General features: G+C 36.7%; 1 protein-coding gene across 1 annotated transcript in view; it reads right to left on the bottom strand.

Moving 5' to 3' along the window:
* Positions 1-14,406, bottom strand: part of NDUFAF2 (NADH:ubiquinone oxidoreductase complex assembly factor 2) — a 145,628-nt gene that overhangs the window by 35,408 nt on the left and 95,814 nt on the right. The window contains exon 3 of the mRNA XM_021701969.1: positions 8,486-8,526. Within this exon, the coding sequence (XP_021557644.1) occupies positions 8,486-8,526 (41 nt within the window). The remainder of the gene's footprint in view (positions 1-8,485; positions 8,527-14,406) is intronic.

Raw genomic sequence — 14,406 nt, 5'->3', positions numbered from 1 at the left:
AGTGGGAGACAGATGACTATGAAAGACGTCAAAAAGGAGAACTGGCAGACCAGAAAGAGTTCTCAGGCAGATCATTTTTAGGAAAGACGACATATGGAAAGAGAGAATATGGAAATTAATGTCTTTAAAGCGATCCATACCTGCAGATCCCACTGAAAGCCTTTGTGTTCTCAGCTGTAGAGGTATCCCAATTTGAAAGGCACTCATCAACAGCTGGGGTTGGCAAACCAGGATCTACCCACCACCTGTTTTGTGAATAAAGTTACGCTGCACACAACCACACTCGCTTGTTCACGTACTGCCTGCTGTAACTGCGTTCACACTACCACGGCCGAGTTAAATACGAGCAATGACACTGTGTCTCACAACGCCTGAAATAGTTACTTGCTGGTACTCTGGGGAACAACTTCGCTACCTCTCATCTATAGCACTGTTTTTTAAAATTCTTCTCTTTAAATCAAAATTACATATTCACATAATTTGTGCGGCCACATTGCTCTACAAAGCTTATTATGAAATATAGTTCTCTCTCCCCCCAAACAACTACTTTATATGCTTTCACTTGATGTCTCCGGTTATGGCACAGGCCAAACAAGGGAGCCACGAAAATGAAAATGTTTGACAGCTGTAAAGGAGACTCTGCTCCTGATCCCTCCTCAATATCTAAATAACATTCGTATGTTATCACTTCTTTATTTTTCAAATTTAAGCACTGTATATTAACTTACTATTGAAAATGAGGATTTACCTCATCCTTCTTGAGGCTTAATACTCTCAATATAGTGGTATATCAATATTCAATATTTATATGATTATGAATACACACTATAACAAGTAAGTTATCTAGTATACCAGGATTATTTTTCTTTTTCCTACCTAAGCTTTGTTTTCCTTAGAAATAATAAGTAAATTCTGTGTATTTTCCAGGTATTGGAATTATACTATCTATAATTCAACCTCACTTGTTAAGTTCAGTAAGTATGTGTTCATTCAATCACTCCTATTTTCAGATTGGTACCTCTTCCCTCAAATTTGTCTGGATATTGTTTTTCCTTTTCCATATATAAACTCCCAGTTCTCAGTTGGGTAGAGAAGTTGCTGGATTTTCAAACTTTCACAAAGAGAATTTAACAGCATCCTTCTTTTTTCTTCAGGAGACTTAACCCTGAGATCGTACTATTATTTAATATATGGTTCATGTTCAAACTTTACTAATTACCCCAATACTGTCCTTATTTATAGCTAAGTTCGCCCCCCTAATCCAGGGTCACATATTACATTTAGTTGCCATGTTGATTAGTCTTTCTTTGTTGTTCATAACACTGACATGACCTGAAATGTGTTCCAATTTAGGTTTTCCAGTTCTTTCCTCATGATTAGATAAAGATCATGCATTTTAAGAAATACAACGTAAGTATTGTCTGATTCTCAGTGCATTACACAAGGGGCACACGATGATGTCAAGTTGTTCTACTTGGTACAACTTTTGACCACTTGGTTAAGGTGGTATTCACTAGATTTATCTACTATAAATGTACCTTTTTTCCCCCTTTGTAATTAGTAAGTATTCTGTAAGGAGATAACTTGAGCTCACGTAAATATCCCGTTTCCCAACAAAATCTGTCCCAATGGCTTTAGTATACACTAATGATTTTTCCTGAGTAAGCTATTACAATTTGGATCACTGAAAAATGGTGATTTTTTCCAATTCTACCATTTTGCCTACAATTTATTGGTTAGCATCTAATTGCTTCTTAAACAGATTTTCAACCGGGTTATTGTTTTTAGCACCAGCCTCAACTCCACTTTTAGGATTTCCTGGCACTGCCAATTACTGAGCATTCGGGGGTTCTGTGATGTAAACGGGGTTGCTTCGGGGCTTTCTTCTCTGCCAGGTTAGAAGACATTCTCAATTTTGCTAAATCTGTTACCACCTGTTCATCTGCTTTCCAGCTTCCAAAACAATGTTGCTGTTTTTTCCTCTTCAATTTCTTTGACCTTGTAGGTTTATGCTTTTAAAAATAAATCCCTTTGCTGTCGTTTTCATTAGGCTTGAAAAGATAAAGTAAATTCATAGCTTAACTTGCTAATTTTGCTTGAAGGTCCGTTAATCTTTCCTTGCTTTCAAACTTTATAGAAATGGTATCATACTGTATGAAATCTTCTGTAACTTCTCTTTTTGCTTGACATCATGTTTCTGAGATTTAGCCCCACTGATACACCCAGCTCTAGGTCATTCATCTTTAATGAATGATGTTGTAACCCAGCATACAAGCATGCTGCAATTTTCTCACCCATTTCCACTGTATAACCAGAAATGATAGTGTGAGGTTTGAAGTACGGGTCTGTTTTTCCACAAGAACCTACACTCTATCTTTGCAATTTAAGGTATCAGGAAAGTGAGGTTATATATGCAAAAATGTCCATGTTAAGACATTTCAATTCTGTAACTTATAAAACGAACACAATAATACTGGGCACTGAGAACTCAATCAGTTAAGTGTCAGTTACTTGGAGACAATGGTAAAATGGACCTCAAGATTTCAGAAATAAGATTCCTTGCTGAAAGTTAAACTCTAAGATCAACACAATATAGGCCAGAGCAGAGATGTGAAAAGAATAAATGAAAGAATATAGCTGCAGGGCCAGCAACATTTGATCATAATATAACCACTGTAAGAGCCAAATCAATAATATGTCAGTCAGAACGGGGAAGCAAAGAAAAAAAGACAATCACAGAGGCAAACACTGGCAATCCATACAGTGTGTCCCTGAAAGCCTCAACCAGCATGTAGCAATTTTTCCTATTCCAAGTCATAAGGTTATTCCTAGGATAGAGACAGATGTTGGGAACTGTGGCCAATTCTATCTAAATATTTCCATTCCTATGGGTCAGATTATCCCTATTTTGAGATGCACACAACAGGCAATTTCAGGCCTGATGCAATTAAACATTTATTTTACTTAACACCCCATATCCTAAAGACATACTCACCAGGTAACCTACTGTTTTTCTCCTGTGCCAACTGAATTATTATTGTAAATTAATATACTGAAATTCTGACTACTATTTCAAACTCACATGTCTTTTAGTAACTGTGATATCTTTTAGAGCCAAATCACCTTGGACATGGACAAAAACGAGTTTGGAGCTTTCAGCTCAGATCTTAGAACACAGTCAAGTAAACAAGTTACTGTGAAGTATTATCCTATGCTACCCCAACCTTTTGTTTGACTACAGCGTCACCATCTCCAACTCCATTTTCTACTGGTTTATAGAATTTCCTCTTCCTTTTTCATGGAGCATATGTATTAAAAATGAAGCAGGTGAGGTCCATTATTGCAGCTTTCTTCTACTGTCTGTAAACCTCTTCCTGAGTCATGTATTTTGTCAATACTTGGCAATACATCTATTTACTTTTTAAGATGGAAAACTTTGTTTCCTACTGTTTTGTCAGTCTGAAAGGAGAAGCAATATTTAAAAATATTTGCTATATGTGATTTCTAATGGAATAGAGTCACTGTTAGGAAAAGTCTACCTCATTAATTTTGTGACATGTTAATTCAACCGGTACCACACTGATGAACAGGTGCTGTACTACATTGGCAACCTGCGGCAAAATGTGGATTTCTAGGACAGCAGGACAGGCAATGCTCACCTTCAAAATATGTTCAGTTTAACAGGGTCATTTTATAATTGGCTGTCAGGAATTCAAACTCTGTCATGGAAACCATGTAATATACTGACATGCCACTGAGATTTCCAATTCTGTTGACAAAAGCCTATCTAATAATGAATCAGGCTCTGTGTTAGGTGTCTGTGACCTACAAACGAATGAGACATAATCCTTGTGCCCTACAGCTTTACAATATAGTCAGAAAAACGGATGAACAAAACAAAGAGTGGGAATACTGAACTCAAAGGGCTATACAGCTGTACAAGGCATATAGTTATATCCAGAAAGGAGTGATTAACTCTATGAGATAAAAAGTTGAGGAAAGCATCAAAGAATTTTAAAGGGAACTAAGCATGAGCAGAAGTGTGCCAGCTGATGAGAGAGGGGAAAGACAGTAAACCTGAGGGACCGTAAGAAGTTCCTCGGAGAGGACAGTGGGTGTACCAAGTGTAAGGAGGAAAGTAAGAAAACTGGGCTGGGCACATATCAGGAGGCCTTGCGTGGTCTGCCAAGCAATGAAACCTTCTTTTGGCTAGAGCTTCCCAAGAAGTGTGCCTAAAAATCTATTCCTTCATGCCTTCAAAGAGGCCAGGAGAAAAAATGTGGGGTCATAGGTTAGGTGTGTGTTTGATTTTATAACAAAGAGCCAGTTTTTGAAAATGGTTGTATTACTGTCACAACAACCAGCACTGCGTGAAAGTTATGGTTGCTTTAGTTATAGCTATTGTTAATCTCTTGAATTTTCGCTCTTTTTATGGGTGTGCAGTATAGTGGCATCTCATTGTGGTTTCCCTAATAACTAGAGATGTGAGTATCTTTTCACATGCTTAGTGATCATTCTTGTATCTTATGAAGTGACTGTTCAAGGTGTTTATGCCATTTTTATTAGTTTTGTCTTTTTTTCTTTTAAATCATTGAGTTGAGGTATTCTTTATTTAGTGTGGATACGAGTCCTTTGTCAAATACATGGATTGTGATTATTTTCTCCTAGTTTATTGCTTTCCTAATGTTCTCTTTGGATAAGCTTAGTTTTTAATTTTGATTCAGTTTAATTCATCAATGTTTCTCCCTTCTGGATAGTGCTTTCTATGTCCTGCCTACCTCAAAGTTGTGAAGATACTCCACTATGTTTTCTTCTAGAAGCATTATAAGTTTTAGCCTTTATGTTTAGTCTCTGCTCCATCTTGCATTAGTACTGGTACATGATGTCAGGTAGGGATCAAGGTTTATTTTTTTCCCACATGGATATTAAGTTATTCTAGCATCTTTTGTTAAAAAGACTTTCCATTTGTAATTGTGTTCCTTCGGTGCTACTGTCAAAAGCCCACTGGCTGTATAGTGTCTACTTCTGGATCCTCTATTCTTTTCCATTCACTTATTTATATATGCCAATGCCAGTACCACACTGTCTTGATTACTATGTAATTACTATAGAGTAAATCTTAATGCCAGACAGTATATGTCCTCTAATTTTTGTCTCCTTTTTCATGATTGCTTTCAGATACTTTAGGGCCTTTGCATTTTCAAAGACATTTTAGAATTCATATACATCTTGATTTTGACAAGTCTGATGGGATTTTAATTGGATTTTTATTTGACTGACTCTCTACATCAGTGGTTCACAAAGTATGGACCAGTAGCATCAGCATCACCAAGGAACTTGTTATAAATGAAAATATTCAGGCCTTCCCCTTGACCTAGTGGATCAAAAACTCTAGGGCTGGGACTCTGCAATCTGTGTTTTAACAAGCCTTCCTGGTGATTCTGATGCATGATAAAGTGTAAGACTTGCTGCTGCAGATCAATTTGGAAGAATTAACATCTCAGCAATATTAAATATTCCTATCCACGAACAGATATTTCTCTCCATTAATTTAGGTCTTCTTCAATTTCTCTCACCAGCATTCTGTAGGTTTAAGTGTACATATCTTGCATATATTTTGCTTAATTTATATCAGGCTGTTTTATGTTCTGATGCTACTGTAAATGACATTTTAAGCATTACTGGCTAGCCTTTAACCATAGTGTAAAGGTGAAAGGGAAAAAAGTCTCTTTGGGGTGGGAGTTCACTAAGAGACTTGAAAAAAAGTAGAGAGCTTGAATGATTGGTGACATCTTGAAAACTAACTAGTTTTAACAGGCATGCAAGATTAGGAGGTTGTTTCCAATGAATTGATATAGGCATTAAGCAAAAGCAACTGTGAAGATCACAAAAAGAGGGACAACCAGATGTGCTCTCCCATAGTCTTGTCAAACATTTTCTACAATCTTTACAAAAAGTTCAAAACATGAGTATCCAGCCTCTGGATCCAGCTGCTAAACTGAAAGACAGAAGACAGAGTAACGTGTTGAACTACATGAAGAACGTAAGATCGAAAAAATCTAAACTGTGGCAAGCTCTACAGGTCAAATGGGCTAGGTTTTTCAACAGACAAATTTAGAAGAAAATAAAAGGGATGGAGGAGAACCACAAAGATTGACAGATATTTAAATCAAATGTGAAGTTTTTACAAAATGGACAACTCTAAACTAAAATGTACATCTGGGTGGTCAAATTAGTTAAAACTGTGAGAAAATGATTATTGTAAAAGTCAAGTTCAGGGTTTCTTTTGGGGGAGGTTGTATTGAGACAGGGCATATGATTCTGGAGTAGCTGACAAAGTTCTGTTTCTGACCTGTGTGGAATTCACCTTATAATAACCCATTAAGCTGTACATTTAATTCTTGTGGTTTTCTGTATACTTGTCTTATTTTACATTAAATATAGGTTTTATTCTCTTAATATGACACATACAGAATCTGGAATTTAAGAATTTACAAGTTTTAGTGGTAGAATGGTGTTTGGTGATAAGAACCAAGTTGTGGCTATGGAAGCGGTTGTTCAATTGAGGTAGGGATATTAATATGGATGAAGTAAAAACAAACAAACAAACAAAACGGAACAGCTAAGACTCGGGAAGGCACTGAAGGAGAAGTCTATAAGTTTGGTTCTCATCTCCACCATCAGTGTGGGGAGTGGCCTAGAAGTTGGCAGAGACAAAAATTATAAACAGGTGGAGAAAAATATACTTAGATTGCCGAGTTACTACTCTCCCCTGGCCCCACAAAATTTAAGAATATTTTTGGAAGTGACTAGGGAAAGAAAGGGGCAGTTGAACCCACTTTCTTTCTGTGGGTTGTGGTAAAATGAGCATGAAGAGGCTCACTATCTTTCAGACACAGGCAGATTTCAGTTGCGGCTTTGTGGTAGAGAAAGTTCCTAAGAAAATATTAAAGGTGAAGGGTAATTTGCTAACAAAGAAAGAGAAATTCCTGAAACACAATGGAAAAGAAAAGATCAGGAGGGAGGAAAAGGGTGTGTGTGTGTGTGTGTGTGTGTGTGTGTGTGTGTTGGGAGGGTACAGAAGAGCATAAAGAAGGATGAGATTGATAGAACTTTAGAAAAGAGGCAAGGGAAGGCTCCTTTTCATATATTCAAGAATGTGAGCACCATGGATGGAATGGCTTGGTCTTATTGTTCTAATTGGAGCTCGTGTGAAAAACCTGAAATTTACAGGGTTGGTGTCTTAGGCCTAATTGTTGCAGTTTTCTCCATCTAATCACTTTGCGTATCATCGTTTCCATTGAAGAAGGCTTTTAAAGTTCTAAGGATAGAAGAAACATCTTTAGTTCTGAGAATAGGAGCTCTTACTATGGTCAAGAGAAGGGTTCTCAGGAGGGCTCCTCGATGATTCCTACCATTGTAAACCACTGGGGATGCCTCTGAATCTTGGATCACAATGACTTTTCTTCCTTTTTATTCCAAGATTCACTGATATTAGAAAGAAGGATTTGACAAGAGTAGGGCAGGGCCATAGTGGAAACAACATACAAAGCTAGAAATGGGTTTAGAGATGCACTCATTCAGACTCTGGCCTGACAAACATTGTTGGGCTAGTACAGGAGAAATGGAGCATAAGTATGTCAATTTATGGGTCATCATGAATTCTACCTCTCAACAAGTGGGGCCTGAGTGTTGGAGCCCATTTCTCTTGTTATCAGGGTTGTAGTAGTGATGGGAGAGGGGAGAGAAAGCAGAAAGGAAGTCCTAAATAGAAGAAAAGGAATAGGCAGTACACTAATGAATTTGGGAATTCTCCTCTTATGAAATACATTTATGAAGTATTTTTAGAATACTTTGTTATTGTTTTAAAATAAAAATTATGAAATATGTTTTAAAAATATGTACATCATAGCATTGCTATACTTTTTATTCTGCATACTACCAAAACTATGTTTTTAAAGTTTAAAATAAAAATTCAACTATTAATCTGTTTCGTGTTACATGCTAATTGTATATTTTAAAGTTTCTTCAGATACTTGATAGAGTTAAATGTATACAAAATTATAAAAGTTTACATTTGCTATAAAGTTAAGGGCATAATAAGCAGAGCATGATTTGGACAGGACCATGAGATTCAGTGTTTCTCAGACTTTTCCACCAAGCACCCATATCAGAACATAGCTCCCAGGAACCAGGCGAAATGTCCTGATGCAAACTGCTCTAAGTCTAAACTTTCTAAAATGTATTTTTGTTTTGTATTGCATTTTTCTTATTTCATTTAAAAATTCACATGAATTTCATGTTACATTCCATAAGTTGTGCATTTATTTTATTATAAAGACATTTTAAATTGTTTTCTGTGGAGTAAAATTAACACTCTGGGAAGATGCATAATATTTATTCTGAGGCTTTATATAAACTCCTAATTGAGAAACACAGCATTATAAAAACATGCTATTTGAATATTTTCATTGTGTATTCTTACCTCCATTGTAGGTGGAATCTTTCTTGTTTTTCTAATCCAAGCTAGAAAGAAAAATGATACTTAAATGTAAGTTTTTGATAATTTGCACACTTTATTCATTCATGCATAAAACAAATATTTATTAGCACCTGTTACATATTGTTTTAGGCACTGGGCATAAAAGAAGGAAGTAAACATGAATTTCCTCCTCTCCTGCAGCATTTATACTTGTGAAGGGGAACAGAAAATAAACACACAAACATATGATGTCAGGTCATCATATGTTGTGATTTGTGTCATAAAAAAATACCACAGCATAGGGAGTTTATTAAGGAGGGGACAGTCCACATCTAAAATCAGGCCTCAAAATCATCTGAACTCAACTGAGTGCCTGATGCTTTATAGCAATAGGAAGGAAGTAGGGCAGGTGCCTCTAGGGAAATGTATCAGAATCACATGGAAGACATATAGTACATCGTTAAGGAGAGTAGAATCAGATATTCTGGGTTCAAATCCCAGCTTCATCACTTACTAGCTGTGTCACCTGGGGGAAGCTATTTAATTTTCTAAAAATCAGATTTCCTATCTGTAAAATATAGACTATAGTAGTATCTACATTTTAGAGTTGTTGTGAAAGTTATATGAAATGATATCTATAAATTCTTAGGTCAGAATGTGGCATACAGTAAGCATTAAGTCTAAGTTAATACTATCATTATCACTATTATTCCATAAACCTATTTTTTTATAACAGACTCAATAAAAAAACTAAGATCAATAATATCTGGGGGCGCCTGGGTGGCTCAGTTGGTTAAGCGACTGCCTTCGGCTCAGGTCATGATCCTGGAGTCCCGGGATCGAGTCCCGCATCGGGCTCCCTGCTCGGCGAGGAGCCTGCTTCTCTCTCTGACCCTCCCCCCTCTCATGTACTCTCTCTCATTCTCGCTCTCTCAAATAAATAAATAAAATTAAAAAAAATAATAATAATAATATCTGCTTGGCCTATGGGGATATATAGAAAACTGTGAGTAAATATACTTTAGGAATTTGGTCTTTAAAAAGTAGAAAACTGTTTGATCACTTTAGTTGATTTAGTTTTCATTACAAAATTGTGAGATATCCTAATTTAATAGAGAAATTAAATAACTTTCTCAAATTTATACATTTAGGTGGTAATGGTGGCATCTGAGTCCAGATTTGACCCTGTCTCTAGCTCCAAAAGCTATCCATGTTCTACTAGGCAGTCTCTCAAATTTCACTAAGCAACAAGCAAAGAACATAAAACTAGAAGAGGAATAGGTCATAACTGTAATTACATGCAGGAAAATAAGGATTAGTGACCCCATTTTACAGAGGTTCAGAAAGATTAAGCAATCTGCCTAAATTCATATAATTAGTAACAGCCTGGGAATCAACCCCTTGTTCGACTGGCTCTAAAACCTGAGCTCCGTCTGCTAACCAGCTCCCTTTTCTTCGGACCAGCTCCACCAGTCAGTCTTCTGTCATTCAAATCATAGCACCAGGAACTGTCCTCATTACAAGTCCAGTACTGAATGGCTATTGGGGTACAGACAGCAACATTCAACTGCAGGCCTTGCACTGATCCCATAGAATGTATTTTTAATATAGTCCCAGCATTTTAACCTTCTCTACACGCCTACTTCTGAGTTTCTATCCCTGTTCTTCTCTGCATTCTCTTTCTTCTTAGCTTCCACTCCTATCTGGTCCATTTCTAGTCACAACTTGTACAGATTTTATGTTCCTTGTTAGGCTTGCAAGGCTGTCAGGGGCAAGGTGCATCCATGGGAGATTTATGTTTCTACCACTTAAATGCCTCCAAACAGTAGGTACTTAATACAGCTGTTGAATGAATACATCCACTATAAAATACTTCCACTATATGAATATTTGTTGTAATGGAACTTTTGTCTGTGTTAGAAAATCCAGCTTAGCAATAGTAAGACTCCTCTGTGCAATCAAGGAAATAAAGTGCTTTATGTAATTTTCATCTGCCTCTTTATGGTCAAAATAAGTTACTTAACTTTATTCATGGACATTTTTTTTTTCTAGGACAAAGGCTTCTTTTAAAATAATTCAACATGAGCCATATACCTCTAAAAGGTTTTAAACAGTAAATCTTTAGTTTTAAATTAGATTAGAAAGTTAATTCAGAAAAATCAACTGCTAGGGCAGAGTTGGCAAACTATATAGCCCGCAAGCCAAATTCAACCCACGGCTTGTTTTTACATTTTTAAATGGTTGAAAAAAATATCAAATGAAGAACAATATTTCATGACACATGAAAATTACATACAATTCAAATTTCAGTGTCAGTAAATAAGGTTTTATTGGAACACAGCCATACTTATTTGTTAACATATCTACAGCTGTTTTTGCGCTACACCAGCAGAGTTGAGTAGTTGTAAACAAAGACAGTAGAACCCAGAAAGCCCAAGATGTTTATCACCTGGCCTTTTAAAGAAAGTTTGCCAACCCCCTTACTAGAGCTACCAATAAGGCCTTGTAGCAACAACTATCTGTCTTGATTCAAAAGTACTTTAAGTCAATCAGAGAAAGACAAGTTATCATATGACTTCACTGATATGAGGAATTCTTAATCTCAGGAAACAAACTGAGGGTTGCTGGGGTGGTGGGGGGTGGGAGGGATGGGGTGGCTGGGTAATGGACATTGGGGAGGGTATGTGCTATGATGAGTGCTGTGAATTGTGTAAGACTGATGAATCACAGACCTCTGAAACAAATAATACATTATGTGTTAAAAAAAAAAAAAGAAAAAAGAAGATAGTAGGAAGGGAAAAATGAAGTGGGGGGGAATCGGAGGGGGAGACAAACCATGAGAGACTATGGACCCTGAGAAACAAACTGAGGGTTCTAGAGGGGAGGGGGGTGGGGGGATAGGTTAGCTTGGTGATGGGTATTAAGGAGGGCACATATGGAATGGAGCACTGGGTGTTATACGCAAACAATGAATCATGGAACACTACATCAAAAACTAATGATGTGGGCGCCTGGGTGGCTCAGTTGGTTGAGCGACTGCCTTCGGCTCAGGTCATGATCCTGGAGTCCCTGGATCGAGTCCCGCATCGGGCTCCCTGCTCGTCAGGGAGTCTGCTTCTCCCTCTGACCCTCCCCCATCTCATGCTCTCTCTCTCAAATAAATAAATAAAAAACCTTTAAAAAACAAAAACAAAAACAAAAAAACTAATGATGTAATGTATGGCGATTAACATAACATAATAAAATAAAATTTAAAAAACACTTTCATATTATCTAAAATGAAAATCATTATTAACTATTATACTTTTTACTAATGAATACCATGTATTTGAGAGTCTGTGAACACCTACTATTGGCATGAGATCATGCTGAAAAAGTATAATGGCACAATGCATACTTACTATTACCATGAGAAAAACAACAATCTGTCTTACGGATGAGTCTATAAAACAGCATTTTCAGTTTTTTGGTAAGGTTAGAAAAACACTTCAATAGAATCTCAATAATTTTTTAAAGTCCCAACATCAATTAATAGACTAACTGATATGTGTTTTCTAAAGTTTACTGGTTTGTATAAGTTTATAAAATTCATGCACGGAAGAATGCAATATAACTCAGATAACATATTAAGAACTGCCTAGAATAGTCGCCCTCATGAGACACACTATTCTCTCAGGAAGGATACAGGACTTCTTCAGCATTGTTTTAAATGGCTCAAGGAAAAAGATCTTTGTTTTATCTAGATAAATAAATGCAATTGCTGAGATAAATTTGTATAATTCTACAATAACCAGATACTTGAAATGTTCTTGAGATGATGGTTGATGCCCATTTACTGCTATGTATCCAACAAAGGTTACAGCTGGAAATATTTGATGTGATCACTCATTTATATAATCTTATCTAACTTTGCCAATAACTATATGCAACAAAGGAAATATCCTGCTAAAGGTTGGCAAAGGTTAGGAAGAGGAAGGAATAAAAATAAGCATTAATATCAAATCATTACATTTCTTTTTTTTTTTTTAAAGATTTTATTTATTTATTTGACAGAGAGAGACACAGCGAGAGAGGGAACACAAGCAGGGGGAGTGGGAGAGGGAGAAGCAGGCTTCCCGCCAAGCAGGGAGCCCGATATGGGGCTCGATCCCAGGACCCTGGGATCACGACCTGAGCTGAAGGCAGACGCTTAACGACTGAGCCACCCAGGCGCCCCTACATTTCTTTTTTTTATCCTCATAACAATCTGGAACTGAACCTCTATCCAATTATAAATTATATAATGATTTTGCCATTGCTAATTATATCTGTATGGTGGATTCTGTATCAGTCTTCATTATAATGTAACCATTGTTTGAGTAGAATTTAGCAAGATAACTGGACAGTTTATGCCTTAAGATCCTAGCATTCTTTCATCAATGTTCATTTGCATTCTCATCAGTATGCATGAGATCTTCATTGAACTTTAATACTCTTACTGGAACATAACACACTATAATAAGCATAAAAATGAGCATGCAAATTAAAGTTCCCATTAATCACTAAAAGAGACTAGAAGAAGCAAGCAGGAAAATACTTCATGAAGCATACATTCTTCAAATTTCCATAAGCACTGAAAATGGCTAACACACTTTTAGAAGCAGTACCAACTGGGGTTAAGGTAAATGAGACATTTATCACTAGAGTCAGTAAGGTGACCATTCAGAACTAAAATTACAGAAAGCTTGTCAACAGTTTGCATCCAAAAGATATTATATTAGAAATATGGGTTGTTTACTTCACTCAAGGAAAAGACAACACTATAATAAAGCCTCATCTTTTAAAAAATGATCTTTGCCAGTTCTGGGTGTGTATACATTATAAAAAACTACAAAAATAAGAATGCATATTTTTTAACTGTGAAAATTCTTCAAATGATATATTATGAAATGAGTCACTTTCTGATTACTGACCCTTGGGCATATCTTAAGGATATTATTAGATTTAGTTGGCACATTTAAGTTAAATATTTTGTGATGCTCACGATGATTATTGTTCTTTTTTCTTAATCCACTTTATTGAGGTATAGTGAAACCATTTTAAGTGTACAATTCCATAAATTCTGAAAAACATATACAACCTTCTAACCAGCACGACAATCAGTATATAGAACATTTCTATCACTCCCATAAGTTGTCTAATGTCTGACCACATGCAAACACCCACCCTAATCCATCCACAGCCCCTAATTATTTAGTGCTACACTTTCTGTCACTGTTGATTAGTTCTGCCTTATCTACAATTTCATATAAACAGAATTTTACAGTATGTACTCTTTTGCATCTAACTTGTTTTACTCAACATAATGTTAAAGTTCATCCATGTAACTGTGTCTGGAGAACAGACTCTTAAGGTAGGCTCCACAGCCCCCATCTCTTGATGTCCACACCTGTGTGTGGGCTCTTCCCCTTGACTGAAGGCAGGCCCTGTGACTTACTTCTAACTATGATAACAGGGCAAAGGTGATGGGATGTCTATGAGTGCATGATTACGTTAGGTAGGATTACAGCATCTATTTTGCTGAGCTTCTCCCTTGCTGGCTGTAAGGGAAAAAGTGGCCATGTTGGAGGATCCTATGTGGAAAGAACTGCAAGTGACCTCTAGGAGCTTAGGGTGCCCTCTGGCCAGCATCAAGTGAAAAAACTAAAGCTCACAGTCCTACAATTGTAAAGAAATGAATGCTACGAATAACCACACATGTGGGAAAGTGGATCCTTCCACACTCACACCTCCAGATGAGAAAGCAGCCCTGGACACCTTGATTGCAGCCCTGTGAGATCCTAAGTAGAGAACCCATCTAGGCTGTGCCTGGATCTGTGACCACAGGAACTAGGAGATGATAAATATGTAGTGTTTTAAACTAAGTGTGTGGTAATACGGATATG

This window comes from Neomonachus schauinslandi, chromosome 7, assembly GCF_002201575.2.
Source record: "Neomonachus schauinslandi chromosome 7, ASM220157v2, whole genome shotgun sequence".
NCBI lineage: Eukaryota > Metazoa > Chordata > Mammalia > Carnivora > Phocidae > Neomonachus > Neomonachus schauinslandi.
This window is presented reverse-complemented; position numbering and strand designations above follow the sequence as displayed.